Source organism: Peromyscus leucopus, chromosome 8b, assembly GCF_004664715.2.
Source record: "Peromyscus leucopus breed LL Stock chromosome 8b, UCI_PerLeu_2.1, whole genome shotgun sequence".
NCBI lineage: Eukaryota > Metazoa > Chordata > Mammalia > Rodentia > Cricetidae > Peromyscus > Peromyscus leucopus.
The window spans coordinates 56144734-56169671 of NC_051086.1; the positions used below are offsets into that span (position 1 = coordinate 56144734).

General features: G+C 51.0%; 1 protein-coding gene across 1 annotated transcript in view; it reads right to left on the reverse strand.

The window, feature by feature from the left end:
• Spns3 (sphingolipid transporter 3 (putative)) overlaps nt 1-24379 on the reverse strand; it is a 54828-nt gene extending 30449 nt beyond the window's left edge. The window contains 9 exon segments of the mRNA XM_028888716.2: nt 3847-4036; nt 11130-11282; nt 11811-11959; nt 13065-13090; nt 13093-13130; nt 13763-13914; nt 15223-15359; nt 20270-20335; nt 23844-24379. Coding sequence (XP_028744549.1) covers nt 3847-4036; nt 11130-11282; nt 11811-11959; nt 13065-13090; nt 13093-13130; nt 13763-13914; nt 15223-15359; nt 20270-20335; nt 23844-24219 — 1287 coding nt within the window. The 5' untranslated portion in view covers nt 24220-24379.
• Between the last annotated feature and the right edge of the window lie 559 nt (nt 24380-24938).

The window sequence follows — 24938 nt, forward strand, 5'->3', positions numbered from 1 at the left end:
CCTTCACATGGAGCTTTCAAATGCCAGCATGAAGAGTTGGACCTTCTTCCAGGGAGAACCAGGGAGCTATGCAAGGCTTTAGAGCTGGCAAGGTCCATGGCATCCAGAAGCTCCCCTGGCCACGTAGGCTGAACAGATGCAGCAGGGAAGCAGGAAGATGAGGACAGCAAGAGGTGGCTGTGGTGCAGGACATCCTGGGAAAGCTGGTAAGGCTGACGTAGGGCAGGGTCGAAGGAATGGGGGGAATCGGAGGGACGGGGCAGTAAGGGCTTCCTGAATGAGGACTGGTAGGGTAGAGCCTCAGCCTGCATCTCAGGTTAGAACTTCCAGTAGGCCCCAGGGAAGCAGCACAGACAGAACTGTGGGGAGAGTTAGGGCTGAAATCTGACCGTGGAGACGCGACCCACAAGAACATCCCAAAAGCCAAGATGCTTCCAGCACCGGAAGATGGATGCCTCCTTACTCGGAGCACCTTCCTGTTCCTCCACTCCCAACCAGGACAGGCCTGGAAAAGAGTTAGAGTTCTCCCAGCTGCTCGATCAGCTGAGACGCAGTATCACTCCTAGATAAGACATGCAGCTCTGAAGCCTGCCAGACTGCAGGGTGGGGGACAGCTGTGTCCCCAGAACATAGCCAGGAAGCAGCCTGCAGGAGCCAAAGAAGACATTAGCAGGAGCAAAGTTGGATGCCAGAGCCTCTGGCAGGGCCTCAGTCTCCCTGCAAGTTTAGTTCCTGTCAGTCCCATCAGCTCTCACCAGGAGAAGGGACAGTCCCCACCACCCCACCCCACCTAGACAGTAAGCATGAAAGCATCTTTTGGTGCCCAGCTGCTTCTCTCCCACAGAATGGCAAGGGCACAGGCATGGCAATACCCAGGCCTGAGGCAAACATGTGTCTGTCTTACTCTTTGTTGCTTCCTCTGGGCCTCAGTTTTCCAGTCTGTGAGGTGGGGTGAGAAAAACCTTCCCACAGCAGGGTCAAGAGCCTGTGAGAGGGGTGGTGCCAGACCTCTTCCAGTCTCCAGGAAGTTCAGAGGCAATCCCCCTGTTTTATGTTTTAAGTTTTATGTCAACTTAACATAAGCTAGAGTCATCTGAGAGGAGAGAACCTCAACTGAGAAAATGCCTCCGTAAGATCAGGCTGTAGGCAAGACTGTAGGACATTCTCTTAATTAGTGATTGATTGAGGAAGGGCCCCGCCCATTGTGGGTGGGGCCAATTCTGGACTGGTGCTCCTGGATTCTAGAAGAAAGCAGGCTCAGCGGGGCAGTGGTGGCCCACATCTTTATCCCAGCACTCGGGAGGCAGAAGCAGGAGAATCTCTGATTTCAAGGCCTGCATAGTTACAGAGCAAGTTCCAGGATGGCCAGGGCTCCACAGAGAAACCCCACCTTGAAAAAACAAAATGGAAAAAGAGAAAAAAAAAAGAAAGCAGGTTGAGCAAGCCGTAAGTAGCAATCCAGAAAGCAGCACTCCTCCATGGCCTCTGCATCAGCTCCTGCCTCCAGGTTTCTCCTCCAAGTTCCTGTCCTTCCTTCCTTCCTTCCTTCCTCCCTCCCTTCCTTCCTTCCTTCCTCCCTCTCTTCCTCCCTCCCTCCCTCCCTCCCTTCCTTCCTTCCTTCCTTCCACTGTGATGTGGAAGTGTTAAGTGAAATAAACCTCTCCTCTCCAGTTTGTTTGTGGTCATGGTGCTTCATCACAGCATTAGAAACCCTAAGACACCCCCTGAAGAGGGCTCAGGTGCACCCTAAGGCCTTGGAGACAGAAAAGGAAGCATCTCCCGCTGACTACCAGCCAGTGTGCCCTGGAGTTTTTTTTTTTTTTTTCCTTTCTTTTAAAAAATTATGTATTTATTTTATGAGTATGGGTGTTTTGTCTGCATGTATGTACATCATGTGTGTGCCGGTGGCCTAAGAGGCCAAATCCCCTGTGTGTAGAGATAGAGATGGTTGTGAACCACCATATGGGTGATGGGAATTGAACCCAGGTCCTTTGTAAGAATAATAAAGTGGGTGTACTTAATTTTTTTTATTTATTTATTTTTTCCGTGACAGGATTTCTCTGTGTTGTTTTGGTGCCTGTCCTGGATCTCACTCTGTAGACCAGGATGGCCTCGAACTCACAGAGATCTGCCTGTCTCTGCCTCCTGAGTGCTGGGATCAAAGGTGAGCACCACCACCATGCGGCCAAATAGTGAGTGCTCTTAACTGCTGAACCTTGTCTCCAGCCCCTCCTTTTTTTAAACATTTGTGTGTGAGTGTGTGTATGAGAGCGTCAGAGAGACAGAGACAGAGAGAGCAGTTCTCTCCATCTACCCAGATCAAACTCAGGTCACTTGTCAGCAAGTTCCTTTAGCCACTAAGCCTTCTCACCAACCCCCATGGCATTTCTCAAAAGAGACCTTTTCTTGGCAGGCAGCGGGTGGTACGTGCTAAGTACCACCTCCTTAGGCGCTTAGTGCTTAGGATACCTGCTAAGTACAGCTCCTCCTAAAATAAACCACCTCAAGGACCTCCTCTGTACTCGCCAAACAACCCAACGTTAGGCAGCGGCATTAGGAAGTGTGGTCCCTGGGGCCTGAGTCCCCTTGGACTTAGGGTGGAACACTAGAGGGATCAGAGTAGAGGTGGGCAAGAGAGAGAGACCAGGTGGGTTGGAAGGACAGCAGGCGGGGGAATCAAGAAGGTCATGAGGGTGCACCACCACTGCCTACAGGCCAGGCGTGTCTGCTAGAGAGGCCACATCTGCCTCAAGGAAAGGTCAGAGCCCACTCCCAAACCACGAAAAGTATCCCAGCCCAGCACCTGGGCAGCTGCCGCTCAGAAGGCAGTGACAGAAAACAGCTCATCCCCAGGTAGCCCTGCAGGGGTCAGGATCGTGGGGAGGGCTGGTATCCGTGACAAAGGACAGAGAATGTGACAAGGAGCTTGAGCACACCATGGGTCCCCTCATCCCGGGGCAGTTTTCTGTGCCTGGATAACAGCCTTATTCAGAGGCAGAACTGAAGCTATGGTTTAAGTGGAAACAGACTTTTTAGTCCTTTTTAGTGTGACTGGCTGTAACAGGACAGTCACCAGGACTGGGGCATAGGTGAGTGGATGGACAGATGGACATTAAACCACAGCCAATTTACTGAGTTCAGCCAGCCCGGTGGACCTGATTGCCTATGGACAAGGGCACTGTGTCCAACACCCAGGGGAGAAGCTGGTTCTGTCCTCCCAGAAACAGCAAGCCTTTCCCACTCAGCAGGACAGGGATGAGTAGGAGGGTGGGAACATCGAACTGTGACAGGATGCTTGATAATCTGGGGGCACTTTGGAGGAGGTGAGTGATGACTGTAGGAAGAGAAGAATTTCAGACACAAGAGAAACGGTGCCCTCCATGAACAGACACAAGCAAAGGGTCTAGGACACCTAGGATATCCTGTCCTAGGCAGAATGTGGGACACAGGAGGGGCTAGAATGAGACCAGGATCTGGAAAGCTTGTGCTGGCCATAATTGTCTTTCAAGCAAGGTCTGCACCAGCCATGACCAACCTTTCTCATCTGGAACTTGGGAAGCCATTCCCTCTGCCTCCCCAGGTTCACAACACACCCCGGGTCAGATAAACACTCCTGCCCTACCCAGTCTACCAACCAGTCATCCAGAGGGACTCACTCCAGAGCCAAAAGAGGCTTGCGATCACATCTAGTCCTGCCTCTTTGCTGGGCGGCTCTCAGGGAGCCTCTGTACGCTAGAGTTTCCAGTCTGGAAGGGGTGAGCAGCGCAATGAACACCAAGACACAGCTTAGTGTGCACCTGTAGCCTCAAGGGGTTCCCACTCACTCCCAGAGGGGCCCTCACTTACATAGGAAGCCAGGAGGGTCCTTGAGGCCAAGATGAGCGCCAGGTAGAGGCAGGGAGCTGTGGCAAACAGACTAGAGGCACAGATGAGGGGTTCGGCCCTGGGGTTCACCTTCTTGTACCTTCTTGAGGCCTCCGCCCCCAGGATGACACCAATAATGCCAGTTGCGACAGTCAGTGCCCCAAAAATCAGGCTGGTAGGAAAGAGCAGAGAGGACCTGGTCAGACCTGCATCCTATCCCTGCCTCCAGGGTCAGGCTACCTGACCCAGTTACATGACCTGGTGCCATGCAGCGGGAGGCAAGGCCAGAACTGCAGCTGGAAAGCTGAGGACCTTGGAGGAATCTCCACCCAGGCACATCCACAGCGACCTTCTCTATCTCACCACTCCAAAGGCCCCCCGCTCAGAAATCTTCACTCTAGGGCCCCACCCATCCCCAATGCTTAGATGATTGGCATGTACTGACTCTCATGATGTGCACAGCTCTTGTCTGGACACTGCACACATTCACCTCTTTTTTGTTTGTTTTGTTTTAGTGGTGGTGGTGGGTTTTGGGGGTCTCTTTTTTGTGGGTCTTTTCCTCTTTTTTTTTTTTTTTTTTTTTTTTTTAGATAGTCTCTTGTTATGCCTTGGCTGGCCTGGATTTCACCATGTAGACCAGGCTGGTCTCGAACTCACAGAGATCCACCTGCTCTGCCTCCCCAGTGCTGGGATCAAAGGTGTGCGCCACTATCCCCGCATAGTCACCTCTTGAATCTCATCCATCTGCATGCATCCTGACTCTGCTTACCTCCCAAGCAGCCCCCGACAGCATGCCTTTCCCACCCATTCTTGTATACACTTCAAACCCATCTGGCTTTGCAGAGACTGTCTCTCTACACGGGCCCTCAGAAAGTGCTGCTACTGAAGCTGCTTCCTCCTCCTCCTCTTCCTCCTCCTCTTCCTCTTCCCCTTCTATGACTTTATTTTTATATTTATGTGTGCATGTAGTACCAACAGTAGCCAGAAGGGGGCATCGGGTCCCTGAAGCTGAAGTGCCGGGTAGTTGTGAGGAGCCATGTGGGTGCTGGGAACCGAACCCCAGGTCCTCTGCAAGAGCAGCCAGTGTTCTAACCCCTGAGCATCCTCTCTAGCCCCAGAAAGTGCTTCTTAAGACATGAGGGACTTTGTTCCTAACCACACTCTGTCCAAATCCTCCATCAGCTCTCAAACACCCAAAGATCTGGTCCTAGCCCCTGGACCTCAAGCCTCAGCCCTGCTCTTCTTTTCCTCCGCCTTGCAAACCCCACATACTTTCACTTCTTCATCTGGAACACTCTGCAGTAGCTTTCTTATTCCCTTGCTTGCTTTATTGTAAACGTTCCAAGTTCCCACTCAATCCACGTGACTCCCACAAATGCTCCCTCACAGGGGACGCCATCCCCTGTTCCCACACTGATTGCTTTAGTCCCATCGGCCCCTGTAGCACTAGCTACCATCCATACCCGCGGATTCCTGAAAAGCAATGACCAGATTTGGTTCCCTTCCTGTCTGCCGTGCTGGGAGCACAGAGTCCAGAACGTAAGCCACACATGTTAAGCAAAGGAACTCTTTGATGTCCTCCCAGAATTCCCAGATGGGCAGATGTAAGAGTAAGAAAGGCGAAGGCTGATATCAGACAGGATCTGCACAGACAGACACCATCACCCACTGCTCCACTCACGCTCCTTTCAAATGAGTTTCAAGGCCTCACCGAGACAGTGACTGGTGCGGACTCTGACAGGCAAATCTAAGCAGGCTCTTCCAGCCCCTCAGTGGCACTCCGGTATCCACTCTACAAGGCCCTGGCCAACATATGGCCCTATGGGACAGGCCCTACTGACCAGTGCAGCCTCCTCTCCCAGTCCCTCATTCTCTCTACAGCAATGGCAATTCTCTGAGCCAGTCTCATGATGTCCGGCCAGCCTCTCCACCTTGCTCTGGCTGTTCTCTGGAGCTGTGGCCCCAACACACACCCGTCTCCCCCAGCCATGTCCCCTCTCAGACACAAAAATTGCAGACTTATGTGAGATGGCCAGGGCCCAACTCTCACCCTCACGAGGGCTGAAAAAGATGGCTCAGTCAGTTAAATGCTTTGCCACTCAAGCACAAAGACCTGAGTTCAATCCCCAGCATCAGCGTAAATGTCAAACGTGATGACGTCATGCTTTCATAATCCTAGGCCTGGGAAGACAGAGATGGGTGGATCAGTGAGGCTCTCTGGCCAGCAGACTCAGCCTAGATATCAAGAGGGACAGCTCCTGAGACGTGACACTGAGGTTAACTCCTGGCTTCCACATACACACATACATTCCCCCTCCACTCCACCCCACCCCCACATACTCAAAGAATGTGACATGTGGGCTGGCAAGATGGCCCAGCAGGTGAAGGCACTTGCTGCCAAGCCTAGCAATCTAAGTTTGATCCCCAGGACTCACGTGGTGGAAGGAGAGAAATGACTGTAGCAAGTTGTTCTCTAGTCTCCACGGACACCTGAAAACACCACACACACACACACACACACACACACACACAGAGAGAGAGAGACAGAGAGAGAGAGAGAGAGAAATAGTTTTTTTATTTTATTTTAATTTTCTGTGTATGGATGTTTTGTCTGGGTATATGTCTGCGCCAACGGAGGCCAGAAAGGGTATCAGAGCCCGTGGTACTGGAGTTACAGACAGTTGTGAGCCACCATATGGATGTTGGGGATCAAACTCAGGTCCTCTGGAGTAACATCCAGTGCTTTGACCACTGAGCCATCTCTCCAGCCCTTGTAACAATTATTCTAAGCAAATTAATTTTGAAAAGGATGTAGCCATGCAAAACTGGACATCAGCAGCGAACTGAGCGCAAGTGAACCCCACCAGCCTCTGGGAACTGTCTATGCCACAGGCTGAGAACTAACGAATGTAGCCTCCCTATACAGCAGGGGACGTGGAAACCATAGCAGTCAGGAACTTGCCTGAGGTTGTCTGACCCAGCCTTTCAAGGGCAGGCCCAGAGCCTCGGAGCCCTCTCCCACCAAGCAGAAGCCTGCATGTCCCAGCCTCATGTGATGGTCCTCACAAACCTCCCGAGCCAGGTGATGGCTACTAGTCAGATCCTGAGTTAGTGGTATTCATCTCTGAGTCTCCCTCTGAGCCAGCCATAGTGGGCTCTCAAGATCTTTGAGAGTCTTGGGTTGAGTAGTCAAATGGCACATAGTGATTTCCCTCATTGGCTCTGATGCCAGCAGAAAATACGCCTCAACCCCTAAGACCTTCGAGCACCACCCCCCAACACAAGATCCCAAGAGGGTCCTGTAAGCTCTACACCACTCCCCTCTCGCTCTCCAGACTCCACTTGCAGCCAGAGACAGGACTTACTGATGCAAGCTTCTCTGGGCACTCAGCTCCAGGTGAGTTCTGGGCTGCACAGGCAGCTCCCTGCCTGTGCAGCTTTTTTAGTCAACTTGATACAAACTAGAGTCCGAAGTGCAAGTGGAGGTCAGAGGACAACTTTCAGGAACCTCGACTGAGAAGATACCTCAATCAGATGATCAAGTCTGCGGGGCATTTTCTTTCATTCTTTTTTCCAAGACAGGGTCTTGCTGTGTGGCTCTGGCCGTCCTAGAACTCACTATGTAGACCAGGCTGACCTCAAACTACTCACAGAGATCCACCTGCCTCTGCCTTCCGTGTGTTAGGATTAAAGGCGTGCGCCACTATGCCTGGCTCTTCTTTTTAATTGAAATATTTATTTATTTGTTTATTTATTTATTTATTTATTTATTTATTTATTTATTTTTTTTTTTGAGACAGGGTCTCACTATGTAGTTCTTGCTGTCCAGAACTCACTATGTAGACCAAGCTGGCCTCAAACTCACACAGATTTGCCTTCCAAGTGCTGGGATTAAAGGCATACACCACCACTCCTGGCTTATTTATTAATTTATATGTGTATATGTGTGTACACTTGTGTTTATGTATGTGTACTAGTAACCATAGAGGCCAGAAGAGGGCACTGGATCCCCTGAGACAGGAGTTAAAGACAGTTGTGAGCTGTCATGTAGGTGCTGGGAACCAAGCCCAGATTCTATGCAAGAGCAAGCAAGTGTTCTTAAAAACACTGAGCCATCTCTCCAGCCTCTGGCGTTTTCTTGACTAAGGATTGCTGGGGAAGGAACTGGACCACCCCAGCAGGTGATCCTGGGCTGTACAAAAAAGCAAGCTGAGTAAGTCATGGAGAGCAAGCCAGTAAACAGTATTCCTCCATGGTTCTGTTTCAGTTCCTGCCTCCCGATTCCTGCTTGCATTCCTGCCCTGACCTCATTCAATGATGGGCTGTGACTTGGAAGTGGAAGATGAAATAAACACTTTCTTCCTCCAAGTTGTTTTTGGTCATGGTGTTTACCACAGCAATGGAAAGCAAGTTTGGGCACTGTCTCTCCCTTACACGCATCTGGGGCTGACCCTAACCAAGGGGGTTGTAGCAGCCCCAACACGAGGACTTTCTGCTACTCTTCCATAGGCTAAAACCGTAGCTGAACTCACAAGGTATTGCAATCACTGGAACCTCTAGCAAAAACCACACTTTGCAGATATTAAGGATGTTGATATTCCTGGATGACCACCCTCCCTTAGTCAGGTAAGCCCTGACCATAGTCACGTCTGTGTTCACTGGGGACCTCCAGCCCAGAAAGAAAAGGATCGTGTCATGTGACTTTGAAAGCAGAGGTTAGAGAGATGTGGCCAAGGAATGCTACTGGCTACAAGGACCTAGGAGAGGCAAAGGCTCCACAGAGCTCCGAGGGAACATGACCCCGCAGACACCTTGATTTGGGCACACTGGAAATACCAGCCTCCAAAATCATGACAAAACGAATTTCTGCTTTTTTTAAACTAGACTTTTTATTTTATTTTTTAGTACTGGGGCTGGAACCCAGGGCATGTCCTTTTTGCTTTTTTTCTTTTCTTTTTCTCTCTTTCTTTTTTTTTGGGGGGGTGGGTGGGTTAGATTCTCATGTGACTCAGGCTACCAGGCTAGCCTCATACTATGTAGCTGAGGATGACCTTGAATCTTATGTGCATCATGAGCATGTATGTATGTATTTATGTGTGTATGCATGTGTGTGTGCATGTATGAGGTGACATAGCACACAAGTGGAGTCAGGGGGAGATGGCTCTCCCCTCCCACCATGTAGATTTCCAGGGATCAAAAGTCAGGTCATCTGTCTCGATGGCAAGTGCCTTTACCCACTGAGCCATCTTGCAGGCTCCACCCTTGAACTTCTGGGTCCTCTTGCCTCCTCCTCCTCCTCCTCCTCCCTCATGCTAGGATTAAGGGTGTGGGCCACTGTTCTGGGCTTGTGCAATTCTAGGATCAAATGCAGGGCCTCGTGCACTCTAGGAAAGCACACTCTACCACCCGAGTCACAGCCCCAGCCCAAGCCCACACTTCTGTGGTTTTAGATCATTAAGTGTGTGATCATTTATCTCATCAAGCACAAGACACCAATATGCCGCCAGTTCTCACACAGATGGTGTGAGGGGGCCAGGGAGTGGGAGCTGGGCAGAGACAATGGCTTCTCTAAGCAAGTATCAATACCTGAGGAGGGACGGAGTCCTCTTTGGGGCTGTTTAGGAAACTGTCTTTGCCTCCAGAGAGGACAATCCCACAGGGGAGCAGAGGCAGACTGCACCACCTCTCTGTGTTTGTTCACAAGACTTTTCCTGTACGCCAGAAAGCTCTGCCGGTTGGTGGGGCAACCCGTAAGTTATTGACAGCACCAGGCGGTCTCCAATGGCAACAGGACCTGGGGCTTCGAAACAGCAGCTTCGGGGTTAGATAGGTTCAAATCCTGGCTACTGCTTGTTAGCTGTGTGACCTTAGACGAGTCACTTAATCTGTGTGACCTTCTGTCTCATCTGAAATTCCGAGACAGCATAGACACCTTCCTCTGCAGGTTCTTTATGTAAAACAGTTGGCATAAGGCCTGACGCAAACATTTAGAGCTGGAGGGTGTGGCTCACCGATAGAGTCCTTCACTAAAATCTGCCAGTGAGAGGCTGGGCGGGTGTGGCTCATCAGTGGAGCATTTGCCTAGCATTTACCCCAAAGAACACTTGCTTACAATGTGCAAGGCCTTGGGTTCAATCCCCAGAACTGCAAAATAAATGAGTTTAATACATAATGATGAGAAAAGGGAAGGCAACTATGGGCAGAAGCACAGACATTCTGGAAACCACACAAGCTCCCTCTGGGCATCAGGCCGCAAAACTGAGGCAGGCAAAGGGGGCTGGAGAAGAGGATGCAGGTGTTGGTGTGACCAGCAGAGGGGAGGGTGGAGCTTTAGAAGTTCAAGGACAGGCTGGAGAGATGCTCAGTGGTTATGAGCACCCTAGAGCACCAGCTGCACTCCCAGAGGACCAGATTTGATTCCCAGCACCCACATGGCAGCTCACTACCCTCTGTAACTCTGGTTCTGGGGATCTGACGCCCTCTTCTGGCCCCCTCAGGCACTGCATGCATGTGGCGCATAGACATACATGTTGGCAAAACACCCATATACATAAAATTTAATTTAACTTAATATAAAAGCCCAAGAAATCAGCAGAGCAAGATCAAAGATGGAAAAAGATACAGGTGAGAGAGCATGCCACCCGGGGTGGGGGCAAGGAGTTGGGGGTATCAAAGAGGAGGGGAGACGAGGGAGGTAGGCCTAGGAGATGTTCTTGACTCCCATCAGGAGGTCACTGGAGTCTTTGGAGAATATGGCAAGAGGTGGCAGGGATGGTAGAGGAGCCCAGCAGAGCCAGAGGGCCGGCCAGGCAGAAAATGAAGTGACACCTTCAAACTCTCCTGGGTGTCCAGACTCACTGATGGGACAAAGAAGGAAAGAACACATTCTTGACATCCCTAAGCCAGACTCATGGCGCATCTTTCCCAGTGCCTTATTTTGCAATCTGTAAAATGGGGTGACCTCACAGAAGACACTTGGGGCCCCTCAGAAGGACGAAGGGTGATCACCTACTATTCCCATCATCTCCTGGAGCCCCACAGAAGCCTCACAGCCCTCCGCCTCTGGTGCCTTCGGAACCCCCACAATAGCCACGAGAGTCGGAAGACAGGGATTCCAGTACCCACCAAAGCCAACAGAGAGGTCTGTGCACATGCAATGGCAGGCTCATCAGTCAGACTTGGAACCCTGACCTGCCCATGGGTCCAAAGCTCAGCCATCTTCACAGGGCCATGAGCCAAGCCAGTGCCCTCCAGCCCCTCCTCACCTGTCCTGGCTGCCACACTGCTCCTGGAAGCAGGGAAGCTGTAGGCCGTGGACCACGCGAGCTTCGAACAAAAACTTGGGTGCCCAGAAGCCCAGAGCTCCAGTCACAAAAGCTATGGCTGTGACTCCCAGGGTTGAAAACATGAAACTCCAGCTGCAAGAGAAGTGTCCTGGCTGAAGCCAAGACAGGGCCAGGACTGAAAGGGCCTGACCACTGCCCCAGGCATGCAGGATCCAGCCTCCTTAATGTTCTCAGCCACCCTCATGCTCCACGCTGCCGTGATTCGTGAGGCCCGAGACTACAGCAGCTTGCCCTGCTTCCCTTCGAGACCCTGACACAAGGGCCAATGTTGCTCCCATGCGGGTTGAAGAGGTGGACAACGGACTCACAGCATCCTTCCAGCAGCCTGGGGAAGCGGGTGGGGCTGGAAAATTATGTCCACCGCATAAACGAACCCAGTGCAAGGCCAGAGCTCATACAGCCGGCCCCACTCTCAGCCCCCACTTCAGCCACATGCAGAGGGGACCAAGTAACAGAGGGGCATCTCACTAAGAGTGGAACTCGGAGAAGGAGGAAGGCCGTGAACACGGAGGCAACCCTAGAGGCGGAGAGACAGAGGGTGGAGTTGTTGGGCCAGACAGAGGGGTTTCCTGAGACTCGCGAGGGAGCAGGGACACTTACTTTCTCCCCAAGTATCTGACATCCTCACACCAGCTGCTCCTTGGAGGCCCTACAGCCACTTCTTCCTGTTTCTCAGCTGCTCCTCGGGGTAGGTCTGGAACCAGCAGGATGAGCAGAACTAAGGCCACAGCATCCAAGCAGGGCATGATCTAGGGAAGGAGGAACAGGGAGCTCAGGGCCAAATGCTCCCAGAGCCTAGGAGACAGGAGAGGGCCGGCCACAGGGTCTGAACTCTGGTCTAGCCTTGGGTGCCCAGTGCTGGCTACACAGAGAGCTGGCCATAACACCTGTCTTCACCCTGATAGGGATAATGTAGACTCTCTCGCCAGGGAGGTTTCCTTGGCACCCAATTAATGCCCGCCTGCTCAGTACAAATTCTCCTCTACTGGCACCAGGGAGCCTGAGATAGTTGAAAATGGGAACTCAGACCACTGAGTACTCACAAGCCCTTTTCCTGGATCATGCTTCCGTCTGCCACACCAGTCCCACCCTGCCATCCTCTCCTGGCACCCCTGCCCACAGGACATGAATCTCACTATCTACCCTGGGGCAGCTTCAGACAGTTCAGACCAGAGAAGGCTCTCATTCAAGGCAAGTCAGGCCAGCTTCCTTGAAGCCTTCTTCTGCCCCGGGTTCTATCTCTGCCTTCCACGACAGTTCAGCAGAGATCTGCATGCAGGACCAGCTCCAGCCCCCTCTGGCACCCAGTGTCTTCCTCTTCTGAGTGGTCTATCCCTGTTCTTTTTTTAGGCTGGCCTCGAACTTAGAGATCCACCTGCCTCCCGAATGCTGGGATTAAGAGCATTCACCCCCACTGCCCAGCCATATCCCTATTCTAATGAGAGCCACAGACCAACAGAGCTTCCCAGGTATGTTCTCAGTTGTCCTGACTCTACCACCAAGTCACCACAGATGACAATCCTTAGGAGTGCTCTTGTGTCTGGCTCAGACACTTTCCAGTCCTTGCCCAAAGAATCCATAGGTAGCCTTAACTTTTATAGCAAGGGAGGCTGAGGCCCCAAACAAGAAGGCAATTTGCCTGAGGCCACACGGCTAGCAAACTAAGCCGCTGGGATTTGACCCCAGGGTCACAATTTCCACAGCCCATATTCCCCATGGGGCCCCAATCATCAGCATCCAGCACCCCCCATGGCGCCAGGTACCTATGCCAAGTGGCTAAGGCCACAGAAGACTGGAAAGTCCCAGCCGGCCCAGGGGGGTAAAGCAGAGACACAAAAAGGAAGTGGAACTCACTCGGAGGGCCCAACGCCAGTTCCCGTCAGCTCCGCCACAACTGACCCCAGCACGTAGCCCAGACCACTGCAACAGTGGGGTGAGAGAGAGAGATGGCCGTGAGGCGTGGAAGGCAGGGCCCACGGCCAGCCTGACTGCAGGGACCTGGCTCCCCTGCCCAGGGACACAGTTCTCTGAGCCTCAGCGCCCATGCCCTGAGAAAGGCCCAGTTTTACACCGCCCTTGGTCGGACCCCTGGTGACCTCTGGCTCCTAGCCCAGGCCCTATACCCAGTCTCTCCATATAAGGAGCTGCATACCCCACCACCAACCCCACCCCTAGTTCCCAAAGCCCAGCCCTGCAGGTTCAGGAAATGAGGGTCAGAGCTCAGGAGCCTCCCTACACTTCCTCACTGGTCTCCCAGGGCTGCCCTCCCCAGTAGGCCACACTGCCTCTTCTCACTCCTTCTAGGAGCATACTTATCATTGCTAACCTCCCCCCAGCCCACGGAGAGGCAGCATTGTCCCCATTTACAGCCAAGGAAACGGGCCCAGAGAGAGAGAGAGAGATGCTGCAGCGATGGGGAAGGAAGGATGCAATCATGGGATTCAGACCCCAGCCCTCCTGGGTTGATCTCTCCTACCCACAATGCAGCCCCTGTTCTGATTCCTTCAGCCTCAGTTTACCTTCGGGGAGGTGGATCCAGGAACGATACCAACCTTCCAACAGGGATGAAGATGTAGAAGACAGCCAACGCACAGGTCCGCTGGTCCTTCACGAAGAGGTCACCCAGGACAGTGGGTGCAATGGTGGAGTAGCTTGCGGCGCCAGTGCCCACGACCCCCCGGGACAGGAAGAAGAGCCAGGAATACTGGATAAGCCGGCACAAGACCACGGTGAGGTCCAGAAATTTCTCATGGGACCAGGGGCCAGAGGATGTGACAGGGGGGCCTCAAGGGACCTCATGACAAAGGCCCATAGGGAAGGGGTGGGAACCAGGGCGGCAGGTATCCCTCCGCCCCAACTCCACGTTCCCAAAATCACATGGGTGGGTCTACATGGGTGCTTATAGCCACTGCGTGCTCAGAACAGAGGGGAAACCCTTCCTCTGGCTCTCTGCTAGCCAGGGCAGTTTCCCAAGACAGGACCTATTACACCAACCTCCCCAAACCCCTGCAGAGCCCACCAAAAAGGGAAGTGAAATGGAGGGCAAAGAAGCCTCCTGTTAAGAAAGTCTAACGGGCCAGGCCAGGTGTGGTGGCACACACATCTTTAGTCCCAAGCACTTGGGAGGCAGAGGCAGGTGGATTTCTGTGAGTTCCAGGCCAGCCTGGCTACAAATCGAGTTATAAGACAGCCATCGCTGTATAGTGAGAGATCCTGTCCGAAAAAATAAAACAAGAAGAACAACAAAACACAGAGAAACCCTATCTCAAAAAACCATTAAAAGGGGACTGGAGAGGTGGCTCAGCAGTTACGAGCACTGGCTGCTCTTCATAGAGGACCCAGGTTCAATTCCCAGCACCCACATGGCAGCTCACAGCTGTCTGTAACTCCAGTTCCAGGAGATTGGACACCTTCACACAAATGCACATAAAATAAAGTTAAATAAGCTTTTAAAAATTTTAGAAAGAGAAAGGAAAAAAAAATCTAACGGGCCAGGTGGACATGGTGGTACATGCCTTTGATTTCAGCACTTGGGAGGCAGAGACAGGCAGATTTCTGAGAGTTCAAGACCAGCCTCTTCTACGTGAAGAGTCCAATGCACCCGGAGCTATAGAGTGAGACATTGTTTCAAAAACAACAGTGGGATTTAGTAGTGCACGCCTTTAATCCCAGCACTCTGGACGCAGAAGCAGGCCGATCTCTGTTAGTTCGAGGCCAGCCTGGGCTACACAGCGAGATCCAGGACAGGCACCAAAACTACACAGAGAAACCCTGTCTCGAAAAACAAAAAAATAAATAAATAAATAAATAAAAAATAAAAACAAAAACAGCAACAAAACTTGTCTAACAGCCGCCCTACTCAGGCTTAGAGGCTGTACCACAGCTCCCCTCCCGGTCCTGGCGGTACAATCCCTGAGCTGGCTTGGGCCAGAAGGGAACTCTGAGGCAACTGGATCGGGGAGAAAGCAGATGGGGAAGGTCCCGGGGATTGGGCAGGGATGTGGGGCCCTACCTGGTAGGAGATGAAGGAGCTGGAGAGGCCAGCCCCTGACCACAGCAGGATCCCAAAGCTCAGTGTGGCTTTGCGGCTGTGGCGGTCACCCAGATAGCCAAACACAGGCGCAGACACCAGCAGGCAGCCGATGAAGACTGGAAGAGACACACAAGAAGCAACCTGGATCTTCCAAGAGGGTGGCTGGGCATACAGCCCTTGCTGGCCCAGGGAAGGGGCCTGGCACAGATGCCACAAGCTGGCACCTTGGCAGTGGGCCCAGAGCAAGAGAAGGAAGAGATAAAAAGTTGAGCTTTCCATTCCCGGTCCCTTATACAACCCACAGCCCAGAGTGTAAGACACTGAGCGTGGACCAAATCTCAACTCTGATTTATGTTACTGTGTGGCCTCTGAGCATCACCCCAGTCTTGGGAAGCTGACCCTTTCCTTCAGGCAGCATAAAAGGAATGTAGAGCCACCAGCACAGAGTGGATGCTAGCATTCTGGATTTGCAAGAATGCATGGCTTCTGTGAGCGTAGGTGTAGGAACGGATCTGATCTGTCACTCACACACCTGCTGCTGGCAAGAGGAAAGGGAGGCCAGTTCTTTGGACCAGCAGAGGAGGAACCTGGTCTAAAGCACATGGATACAAACCAGTGATGATGCCTGAGGCTGGGGGAAGAACTGATGTGCCTCAGAACATGCACTATTCTCCACACCTACACCTATGACTAAACCAGGGTCTCAGGTATCTTAGGCTGGCCTTGAACTTGCTATGTAGCCAAGGATAACCTTGAGCTTCTGATCCTCCCATCTCTACCTCCTGACTGCTGGTGCTATAGGTTGTATGTCACTACATCCCACTTTTATGCAGTGCGTTGGAACCCAGGGCTTTGTGCATCCTGCACAAGCACCTACTGAGTGAGCCACATCTCCAGCTACGTCTCCATCAAGCCAGGCATGGTGCTTACTTGTAATTCCAGCACTCGGGAGGCTGAGACAAAAGAACCGGAGGTTCAAGGGCAACCTAGGTTACACAGCAAGACCTTGTCTCAGAAACACAAAAACAAGGGGCCAGCTGAGATGCCTCCATGAGTAAAAGTCCTGCCACCGAGTCCGAAGACGTGAAGTTGATCTCCAGGAATAAAATCTACTCCTACAAATTGTTCTCTGACCCCACACTCACATTGTGACCTTCACACACACACACACTAAATGTAATAAAAATGTTCCTTTTAATTTTTTAAAACTTTTATTGTTTTGTGTTTATGGGTGTTTTGCCTGCATATATATATATATATATATATATATATATATATATATATATATGTATACTTCATGAATGCAGGGCCCTCAGAGGCATAGAGGGTGTGGGATCCTCTGTAACTGAAGTTACAGAGAGGTGGATGTGAGTTACCCATGTAGGTGCTGGGGATCCAACCTGTGTCCTCTGGAAGGGCAACTGGTGCTCTTTTTTGTTTGGTTGGTTTGGTTTTTCGAGACAGGCTTTCTCTGTGTAGCCCTGACTTCCTGGAACTCACTCTGTAGACCAGGCTGGCTTTGAACTCACAGAGATCCACCTGCCTTTGCCTCCCGAGTGCTGGGATTAAAGGCGTGCGCCACTGCCACCCAGTCCAACTAGCGCTCTTAACTGATGAGTCATTGTCCCAGCCTATAACAATATTTTTAAAAGCTAAAACTCAACAAAGCAGTTATTAGTGCTGTGTTTGCTCTTCTATGAGAACAGAGACCTGGCTTTGGGTTTGCCCAGCTGTGTAGCACATGGATAAACTCACTCATGACATCTGTGTCTAAAATAAAATCTCCTCCTCCCTTGCAGGATGTTGAGTCCTGGCCTCCAGGTCGGGAGAGCTAGCAGGTAGACATTGGAGTCCTAAAAAACCCTCCCCCTTCACCTATCCACCATCAAAGGGCCAAGACTTAGGAGGGCTCTGTCCAAAACCTGGGATTCTATTCTCTGATCATAGATGATCGACATTTCCTGAGCCCAGTGAATGCCCAGCTCAGGTCCCGGTCCCTCCCACTCTCCCATGGCCTGCTGTAGTATTAGGTTAAGCAATATGCAATTGTGGAAATTAGGCCGCTTTTGACCTATAAAACCAGCAATTTAATATGGTTCAACCTAATACTCCACAGAGAGTGATCTCCGGTGTAGATGGCGTTTAAAATTTTAATAGCTACTGCCAAAATAGAGCTCCAAAAAGGCTGTATCAGTTTACACTTGCATAGAAGTGCATGTTAGAACTCTTGTCAGCAACTGATATGAACTAGAATTTCATTTTTGTCTGTCTAAAGAAAAACAAATGGTATCTCACTGAGCAAATGGGCCGAGGCCCAGGTAGCCTCTCTCTCCCTAGGTAGCTGATAACTTTGATTCTTCTTCCTGCCTCCACTTCCCAGGGATTACAAGTATACACCATGCCCAGTGCCCTCAATGGTGTTTTATTTGTTTTCTTGTGCTCGAGACAGTCTCCCTGTGCAGCCCTGTCTGACTTGGGAGCCTACTTTGTAGACCAGGCTGGCCCCCAGCTCATCGAGATCGACCTGCCTCTGCCTCCCGAAGCACGTGTCAGCAGTGCTGGTTCACTGATGTTATTGTAAATCCGTGCTGTTTTCCTTCCGTTGAGAACTGCTTATTCCTTCCTATGATTTCAGTTGACATTTAAAACATTTCTAGCAGCCAGGCATGGGACACATATCTATCGTCTCAGCTCTGGGAAACTAGAAGCAGATGGATCGAGAGTTCCAGATCGCTCTTGGCTACTTGATAGGTTCGGGACCAGCCTGAGTTACATGAGACCCTATCTCAAAACAAATGAATAAATAAATAAATATTTTTTGAGAGACGGATCAGAGTTAAGAGCACTTGTTCTTGCAGAAGATCCAAGTCCAGTTCCCCAGTACTCACATCAGGCAGCTCAGAACCATCTGTAATTCCAGTTCCAGAGGCTCCAGTGCCTTCTTCTGACTTCCAAAGGCATCAAGCATACACATAGTACATATACACACATGCAAGCAGAACACACACACACATAAAGTAATTATAAATAGCTAAAAATAATTAAATGCAGGCATGGTGGTATACACTAACAATCCCAGCACTTGGGAGGCAGAGGCAGGAAGACATCTGTTGAGTTTTAGGCTAGCCTGTTCTACATAGAGAGTTTCAGGCCAGCCAATGCTACATGATGAAACCTTGTCTCAAAAAGAAAAGAAAATAAATGTAAATGAAAATTTAGTGAAAATAAATAAATAAAACCTTTTGTCTGAAGGTTGGAGTAGTTCAGAAAGCAATCACATCCATACTGACTTTGTACAGGTTTTTCTCCTTTTTACTAGACCCTGAATGAAACGCTGGGACAATGTTTTACATAGAGTTGTATTAGCTATCCCAAGTCATCTGGAGATGACCTGAATTTAGAGGAAGATGTATTAGGGAATCTTCAAACACCATGGTTTTTTGGTTTTTTTTTTGGGGGGGGGTTGTTTGTTTGTTTGTTTGTTTGTTTGTTTTTTAGACAAGGTCTCTGTATAACAGCCCTGGCTGTCCTGGAAGATAGAGGGATGGCTTTATTTTTGTAAACAGTGTTTCCATCAAGCACTCTAAGGGGCAGATAGAGTTCATTCAGTTTATGGGAAAGGCCTGCCATGAAACCCAAGTGGGAAAGTCAGTCCTGCTTAGCCAAACTAACCCGTCACGTTAGACTGTGAGGAAACTGGTAGCTTGTCTTTTTGAAATCAAAAGCAGTGTGTTAATACCTATCCCAGAGACCAAGATCTCGTTTCTGAACTTGAATTCATAGATAAACAGCAGACAGTCACGAAGAGGGCTGTCTAGATAAGGCTTGGCTCCTCGCCAGGGGTGAGTGACTTGGTGAGAAGATCATAGAAACATTTTTCTTCTTCTTTTTTTTTTTTTTTTTTTTTTTTTCTGATTTTTCGAGACAGGGTTTCTCTGTGTAGCCTTGGCTGTCCTGGAACTCATTCTGTAGACCAGGCTGGCCTCGAACTCACAGAGATTCCCCGGCCTCTGCCTCTCAAGTACTGGGATTAAAGGTGTGTACCACCACTCTTTTGTTTGTTTGTTTTGTTTTTTGAGACAGGGTTTCTCTGTGCAGCCCTGGCTGTCCTGGAACTTGCTCTGCAGACTAGGCAGGCCTGGAACTCACAGAGATCCACCTGCCCATAGAAGCATCGCTATGAGTGAGTTCTCTGTGCCCCAGGCCTCCCTACAGAAGCCATAGCAAGCACTTTTGCTTGTTACCCTGGAGTTTTACAGAAAGGAGCATACTGATTTAGTACTTCTGTCCACTTCAGATAGTGGACAGACAGTGGACAGTACAGGAGTAGGTTAGGGGTGGGAGACAATGACAAAGGGGACCAACCCTCAGGCACAGGTTTTTTTTTTTTTCCCAGACTGATCATGTTAAGAAAATGACAGGCAGTCTGAAGTAGATCTCTCAGGACTGTTCACACGGTCCATCCATGAAAAGTTGGGGTCCCTGTATCTAGTTTGAGAATCTGCTGTGAAAGTGTGACAATGGGCAATTGGAGGGGGTGGCAGGCTGCAGAGAGAAGCTACAGTGTACATGTGGCGTCATGTGCTGTGATCATGTGTGCCCCTGTGTGCATACACATGGGTGTGTGTTGCTTACCCAAGCTTTCATGGAAGGTTAACCTATGTTTTATGATCTCATAAACCAACCCCTTGGAATGGACTGTGGCTGCTCCCTGATGCTGTTACTAGAGTCTCTGTGGCCCACAGCCCTTCTGAGCCCATCAAGGTCTATCTGTCCAACTGTCTATGAGTCCTGTTAGTCAGATTTCTCAGCTCTGTGAGAGAAAAGCACACTCTGAGATTTCTTGCTTCTCTGTGGAACCTTCCCCAGCCTGTCTCCCTCAGGGCACCCTGCAGCTAACTCCAGCTCCAGGACCTGTTCAAACCCCAGCTCTCTCCTGCAGAAGACTAGGGGTCTGGAGCTGGCCACAGAACCCACCACCAGGACAAAAGAGCCTTTGTTCCAGGGTCCAGAACTGGTTCCTTACCTGTCTGCAGCAAGCCAGCATGGCTGTCACTGATGTGAAAATACTTCTGGACATCCAGTAACACTCCTAGGGACAGACGGACAGCATTAATGGGAAGTAACCCACCCAGCTGGCCTCCAAGGCTGCCTCCCTGAGATTGGGACCGATGAGCAGCACAGCACAGGACATGGCAGCTGGGCCCACTGTCCTCATCTCCACCTAACTGCACATTCGTCCAACCACACAGCAACAGCAGCAGACGACAGAACCATGCCCATCCCAAACACACACACAAGTCGGGCCTGGCAGCACTCACCTGTGAGCGCCACAGTCAGGAGAGGGAGACAGGAGGATCAGGAGTTTGAGGCCAGCAGACTTCAGAGCTAAGCTACATGAAACCCTGTCTCAAAAAGAGAGGGGGGACCATCACTGTGCCTGATACACAGACTCCACCTGCCCAAGACTGTCCAGCTGGAATGGGAGGAGCGAGGATTGCGACTCTGACAGAGGCAGCTCCCCCCATCCAGCATCATAGAAGGGGAACAAAAGTCCCCACATGGGGCCCCACCCACAAGAAGCCCTACCCCCACCCCTCACCCCTCAGATACGACATTGAGCAGCCACTGAATGAAGATCGAAGAATGAAGGCACCAGGTAGGAAAGTTTATTTATTCATCTAGTTTGAGCTCAATCACCATAACAGCTGAACATGCACATCTGAATATCTTTTTTACCTTAAAAAATCATCATTTTGAGAAAAAAAAATCCTCAGATAGCCCAAACTGGCCTTCAACTCTCTATGTAGCCAAGGATGACCTTGAACTTCTGATACTAGGTTTACAGGTGTGGTACTAGGTTTACAGGTTCTGGTACTAGGATTACAGGTGTGTGCCACACCCCGGTTTTATGGGGCATTGAGGATGGAACCCAGGGCTTCGTTCATGCCAAACAAGACCTCTACCAACTTAGTTACGTCCTCAGCCCTTCTTCATCTTTTAATGACACCAGATGGCATAATCATTGGAGAGAAAGAAAAATATGCAACATAAGTTAGCAAGAAAAAAATAGCTACCGAGTCCTCTGAGCGCACTCCTTTCCATTTTTAGGAGAGTCCCCTTGGGTCTCCTGTGATCTCCTCAACCTTGTGGGTAGCTCAAGGACAAGGGTGAAGCCAGCTCTTCTCCCAGTCTCTACCACCCTGGTCTTCCTAAGTGCTGTTTTCACAGGAGAATCTTAGCTGCTACACCACTGCCTGACCCCAGCCGTCCCTAAGAGTCCCCACACGGTTTCACTTCTCCAACTCTTCCCCACTGTGACCACAGCCCACCGGAAGTCCCAAGGGGGAAGTGACCAGGCAGGTAGATCTTAGGGTCTGATAGCCCCACTGGGTGCCCCCAGGGCAGAGAGAACGTGCTACAGTTATGGCTAAGGTTCAAAAGGCTGCACACTGACACTTCCCAGCAACCCTGTGTCTCTCACCCTCCCATTCCTCCAAGCCTCTCGGCCCATACTAAGATTCTGGCCTCCTCACCTTCAGCCTTCACCCTTTGATAGCCCCTGAACTGACCTTCCCCCCTCCAGCTCATCCTGCGTCTTTCAAGGACCCAAATCCCATTATATTCTTCCACTTAAGGTTCTCTCCCATGGTTCCCCATTGCCTGGACTAGAAAGCACAAGTTTCCAGGCTGACATTCCAAAAGCCTGTGATCTTGTACCAAACACCCTCTGGGGGTTACTTCCTGCTTCCTCTCCCTCTTGCCGCTTCTGATCACTACACTCACCTGCCTTGATGCACATCTCTGTGGTCCCTTCCAGTCATCTCCGTCCCCAAGGCCCAGGCCAACCCGTCCCTGAGTGTGAGTTCTGTAGTCATGCATCCTCAGGACTGCTCCGCTGGCACTCACCCCCTCTGTCTCAAATCAGACCAAGCTGGGCACATGTTCTGTGTCCCTCTGAGCTCCTCAAAGACACAGTCCTGCTCGGGTAATGTCCGTAGCCCCAGACACCCATTCATTCCACAGAGGTTCCTGGATACTCTAAACACATGAGTGATGCTCAACATCCTGGCTTTGGGCATGGCCAGCAGCTGCAGTTACTCAAGTAGACTTCCCGGCCTGGCCTGAGCCCCCTCATCTGCGCGCGCGCCTTGCATGGTTGTTATTGGTAAGCTCCTTTCTGTGCCCCTTAAGACAGTTGTCTCTGCAGTAGGAGCCGCACATCTGAGTTTCCCCTGAGTCCTACCAGAGGCTCCTGCTCACAGTGCTCAATCTGAAACAAGTGGATGGTAAAGAAGGAAAGGTTGGCTGGGCATGGTGTCACACCTGTAATCTCAGCAGTTGGGGGACAGAGGCAGGAGGATTGGGAGTTCAAGATCATTTTCAACTACGTAGTGAATTCAAAACCAACCTGGTCTTACTTCAGACCCTGTCTCAAAAGCAAGCAAACAAAAAGGAGACAGAAGCGGGGGGGGGGTGTCAGTCAGTTAGTAGGGTGCTTGCCTAGCACGAAAACCCTGCTTCAGTCCCCAGAACCACACTGTGGTGGCGTGCCCGTAGTCCGAGCTCTCAGGAGGCAGAGGCAGGAATGTCAGTAGCTTACGATCATCCTCAGCTACAGAGTGAGCTTGAGTCTAGCCTCAGCTACACGAGGACCTGCCTCAGAAAAAAACAAAAGAGGGCTGGCAAGATGGCTCAGCTTGTGAAGGCACTTGCTGAACAAGCTTGGAACCCCTGAGTTCAATCCCTGGAGCTCCCATAAAGGCAGAAGGAGAGCACTGACTCCACAGTGGTCCTCTGACCTCCACACAAGCTCTTTTTTTTTTTTTTTTTTTTTTGAGACAGGGTTTCTCTGTGTAGTTTTGGTGCCTGTCCTGGATCTCGCTCTGTAGACCAGGCTGGCCTGGAACTCACAGAGATTCACCTGCCTCTGCCTCCCGAGCTCCCGAGTGCTGGGATTAAAGGCATGCGCTACCACCGCCTGGCTCCACACAGAACATGCATCTTTCTCTCTCTCTCTCTCTCTCTCTCTCTCTCTCTCTCTCTCTCTCACACACACACACACACACACACACACACACATACACACACACAAATTAGAGTAATTTTTTAAAGAAAGGGCTGACTATGAGTTGATGAATGAATTAATGAATGACTAGAAGAGGAAAGGAAGTTGAGTCCAGTCACAGAGGGACGCATAAGTGACAGAACACAGAAGCAGGATGTGCCTGTTTCCTACAAGAAGGAAAGCAAACTGTGCAAGGTAGGCCAGCAGCCAGCTGCCCCAGAAACAGTCCAGGAGGAGCCCTTCTCACTCGGGAGCTGGGCCAGGCTGTCCTGCCATCCATAACCTTGCCTGCAGCTCCATCCTCCACCTGAGGCCTTTGCTGCAGAGCGCAGATCCAGCCATCTACCTCCTATGTCCCACACACATTGTGGCCCCCATTCTGGCTTGGGACCATTCAGGAGAGGCTGGAGACCACTTCCAGGGGCGAAACCATCAGAGATAGGCTCCAAGAGAAGAAAGGGTGCTGGGAGGAAGGCCACCATGGGTGCACAGTCACGGGCTTGTCGAGTCGGGGTACCCCTTCCCTCCTCACCTGGGATGATGAACCAATTCATGTAGTTCAGAAGGTTTATGTAGCAGAGAACAGCAGCAGCCAAGTACACTCTCCAGCGGGGCAGGCTCCAAGAGGCAGACGCGGAGGGAGGCAGACAGCTACCTGAAGCCAAGGCACCATACTGCCCGCCTGGACTCAGGGCCTGGCCCTGTGGCCCTCCTGTCCAAGGATCGACGCACTCTGTGGACATTCCCAGCAGTGCCAGCTGCAGCTTCTGTGTCAGGACGGGTGCTGTGCAAAGCTTGCTCGACACGAAGTCACTTCCTGTGGGCTCCCAGCCTCCCAACCTCAAAACAGCGGCCCTGTAACTGTTAGACATCTTATCACAGGGCCCTGATGAGCACACTGCAGCCATGCCACTGGGATTTCATCACTCTCAGCCTCCTAGCCTTGCTGCACCGGTGACTGGAGAGCTCTGTGGTTCCCTCCATCTAGACTTATGGCTGCAGCAGCCGCAGTGAGGAAGGGAAGCTTCTGGAACAGAAAATGAAAGGAGTGTCCCCAGGCCCTGCTCACTACAAACTGAACTGCCCATGCAAGCAAGGGATGGACTGTGAGCAGGGCCATGAGCCGGGTCAGATACAGGTGGGTGGGGTTATCCAGGAGACCACAAGACGAGGCGGTGAGAAAACCGCCCAGAAGAACAGAACAAGGTAACAGAAGGAGCTGGAGACAGAGAGACAGCTTATGTAAAACTACTCAACAGGGGCTGGCACGAGGTCGCAGCCTGTGAAAGCTACCAAGCCTGCCAACATGTTTGATCCTCAGAGCCCACGTGGTGGAAGGGGAGTGTTGGACACCAAAGTTTAGGGTCTCAAGTGGGCCCCCAAGAACCCAGACTCCAGTCCAGTTGATGCAATAGCAGGAGGATTTATTAAGCTTCTGTACAGAAGGGCTCCTCTGTTCCTAAGAGCAAGAGCCACATCTTACTGCAGCCCCATAAGGGCTTATAAAGGAAAAACCCACAAAAGCCATGAGATTACAATTTCCATACAATTTTATTTCACAAGATCATGGTCTGGGTGATCACAGAGGGAGTACAGTTACGTCAACAGGTACATCTTTCCTGAAACC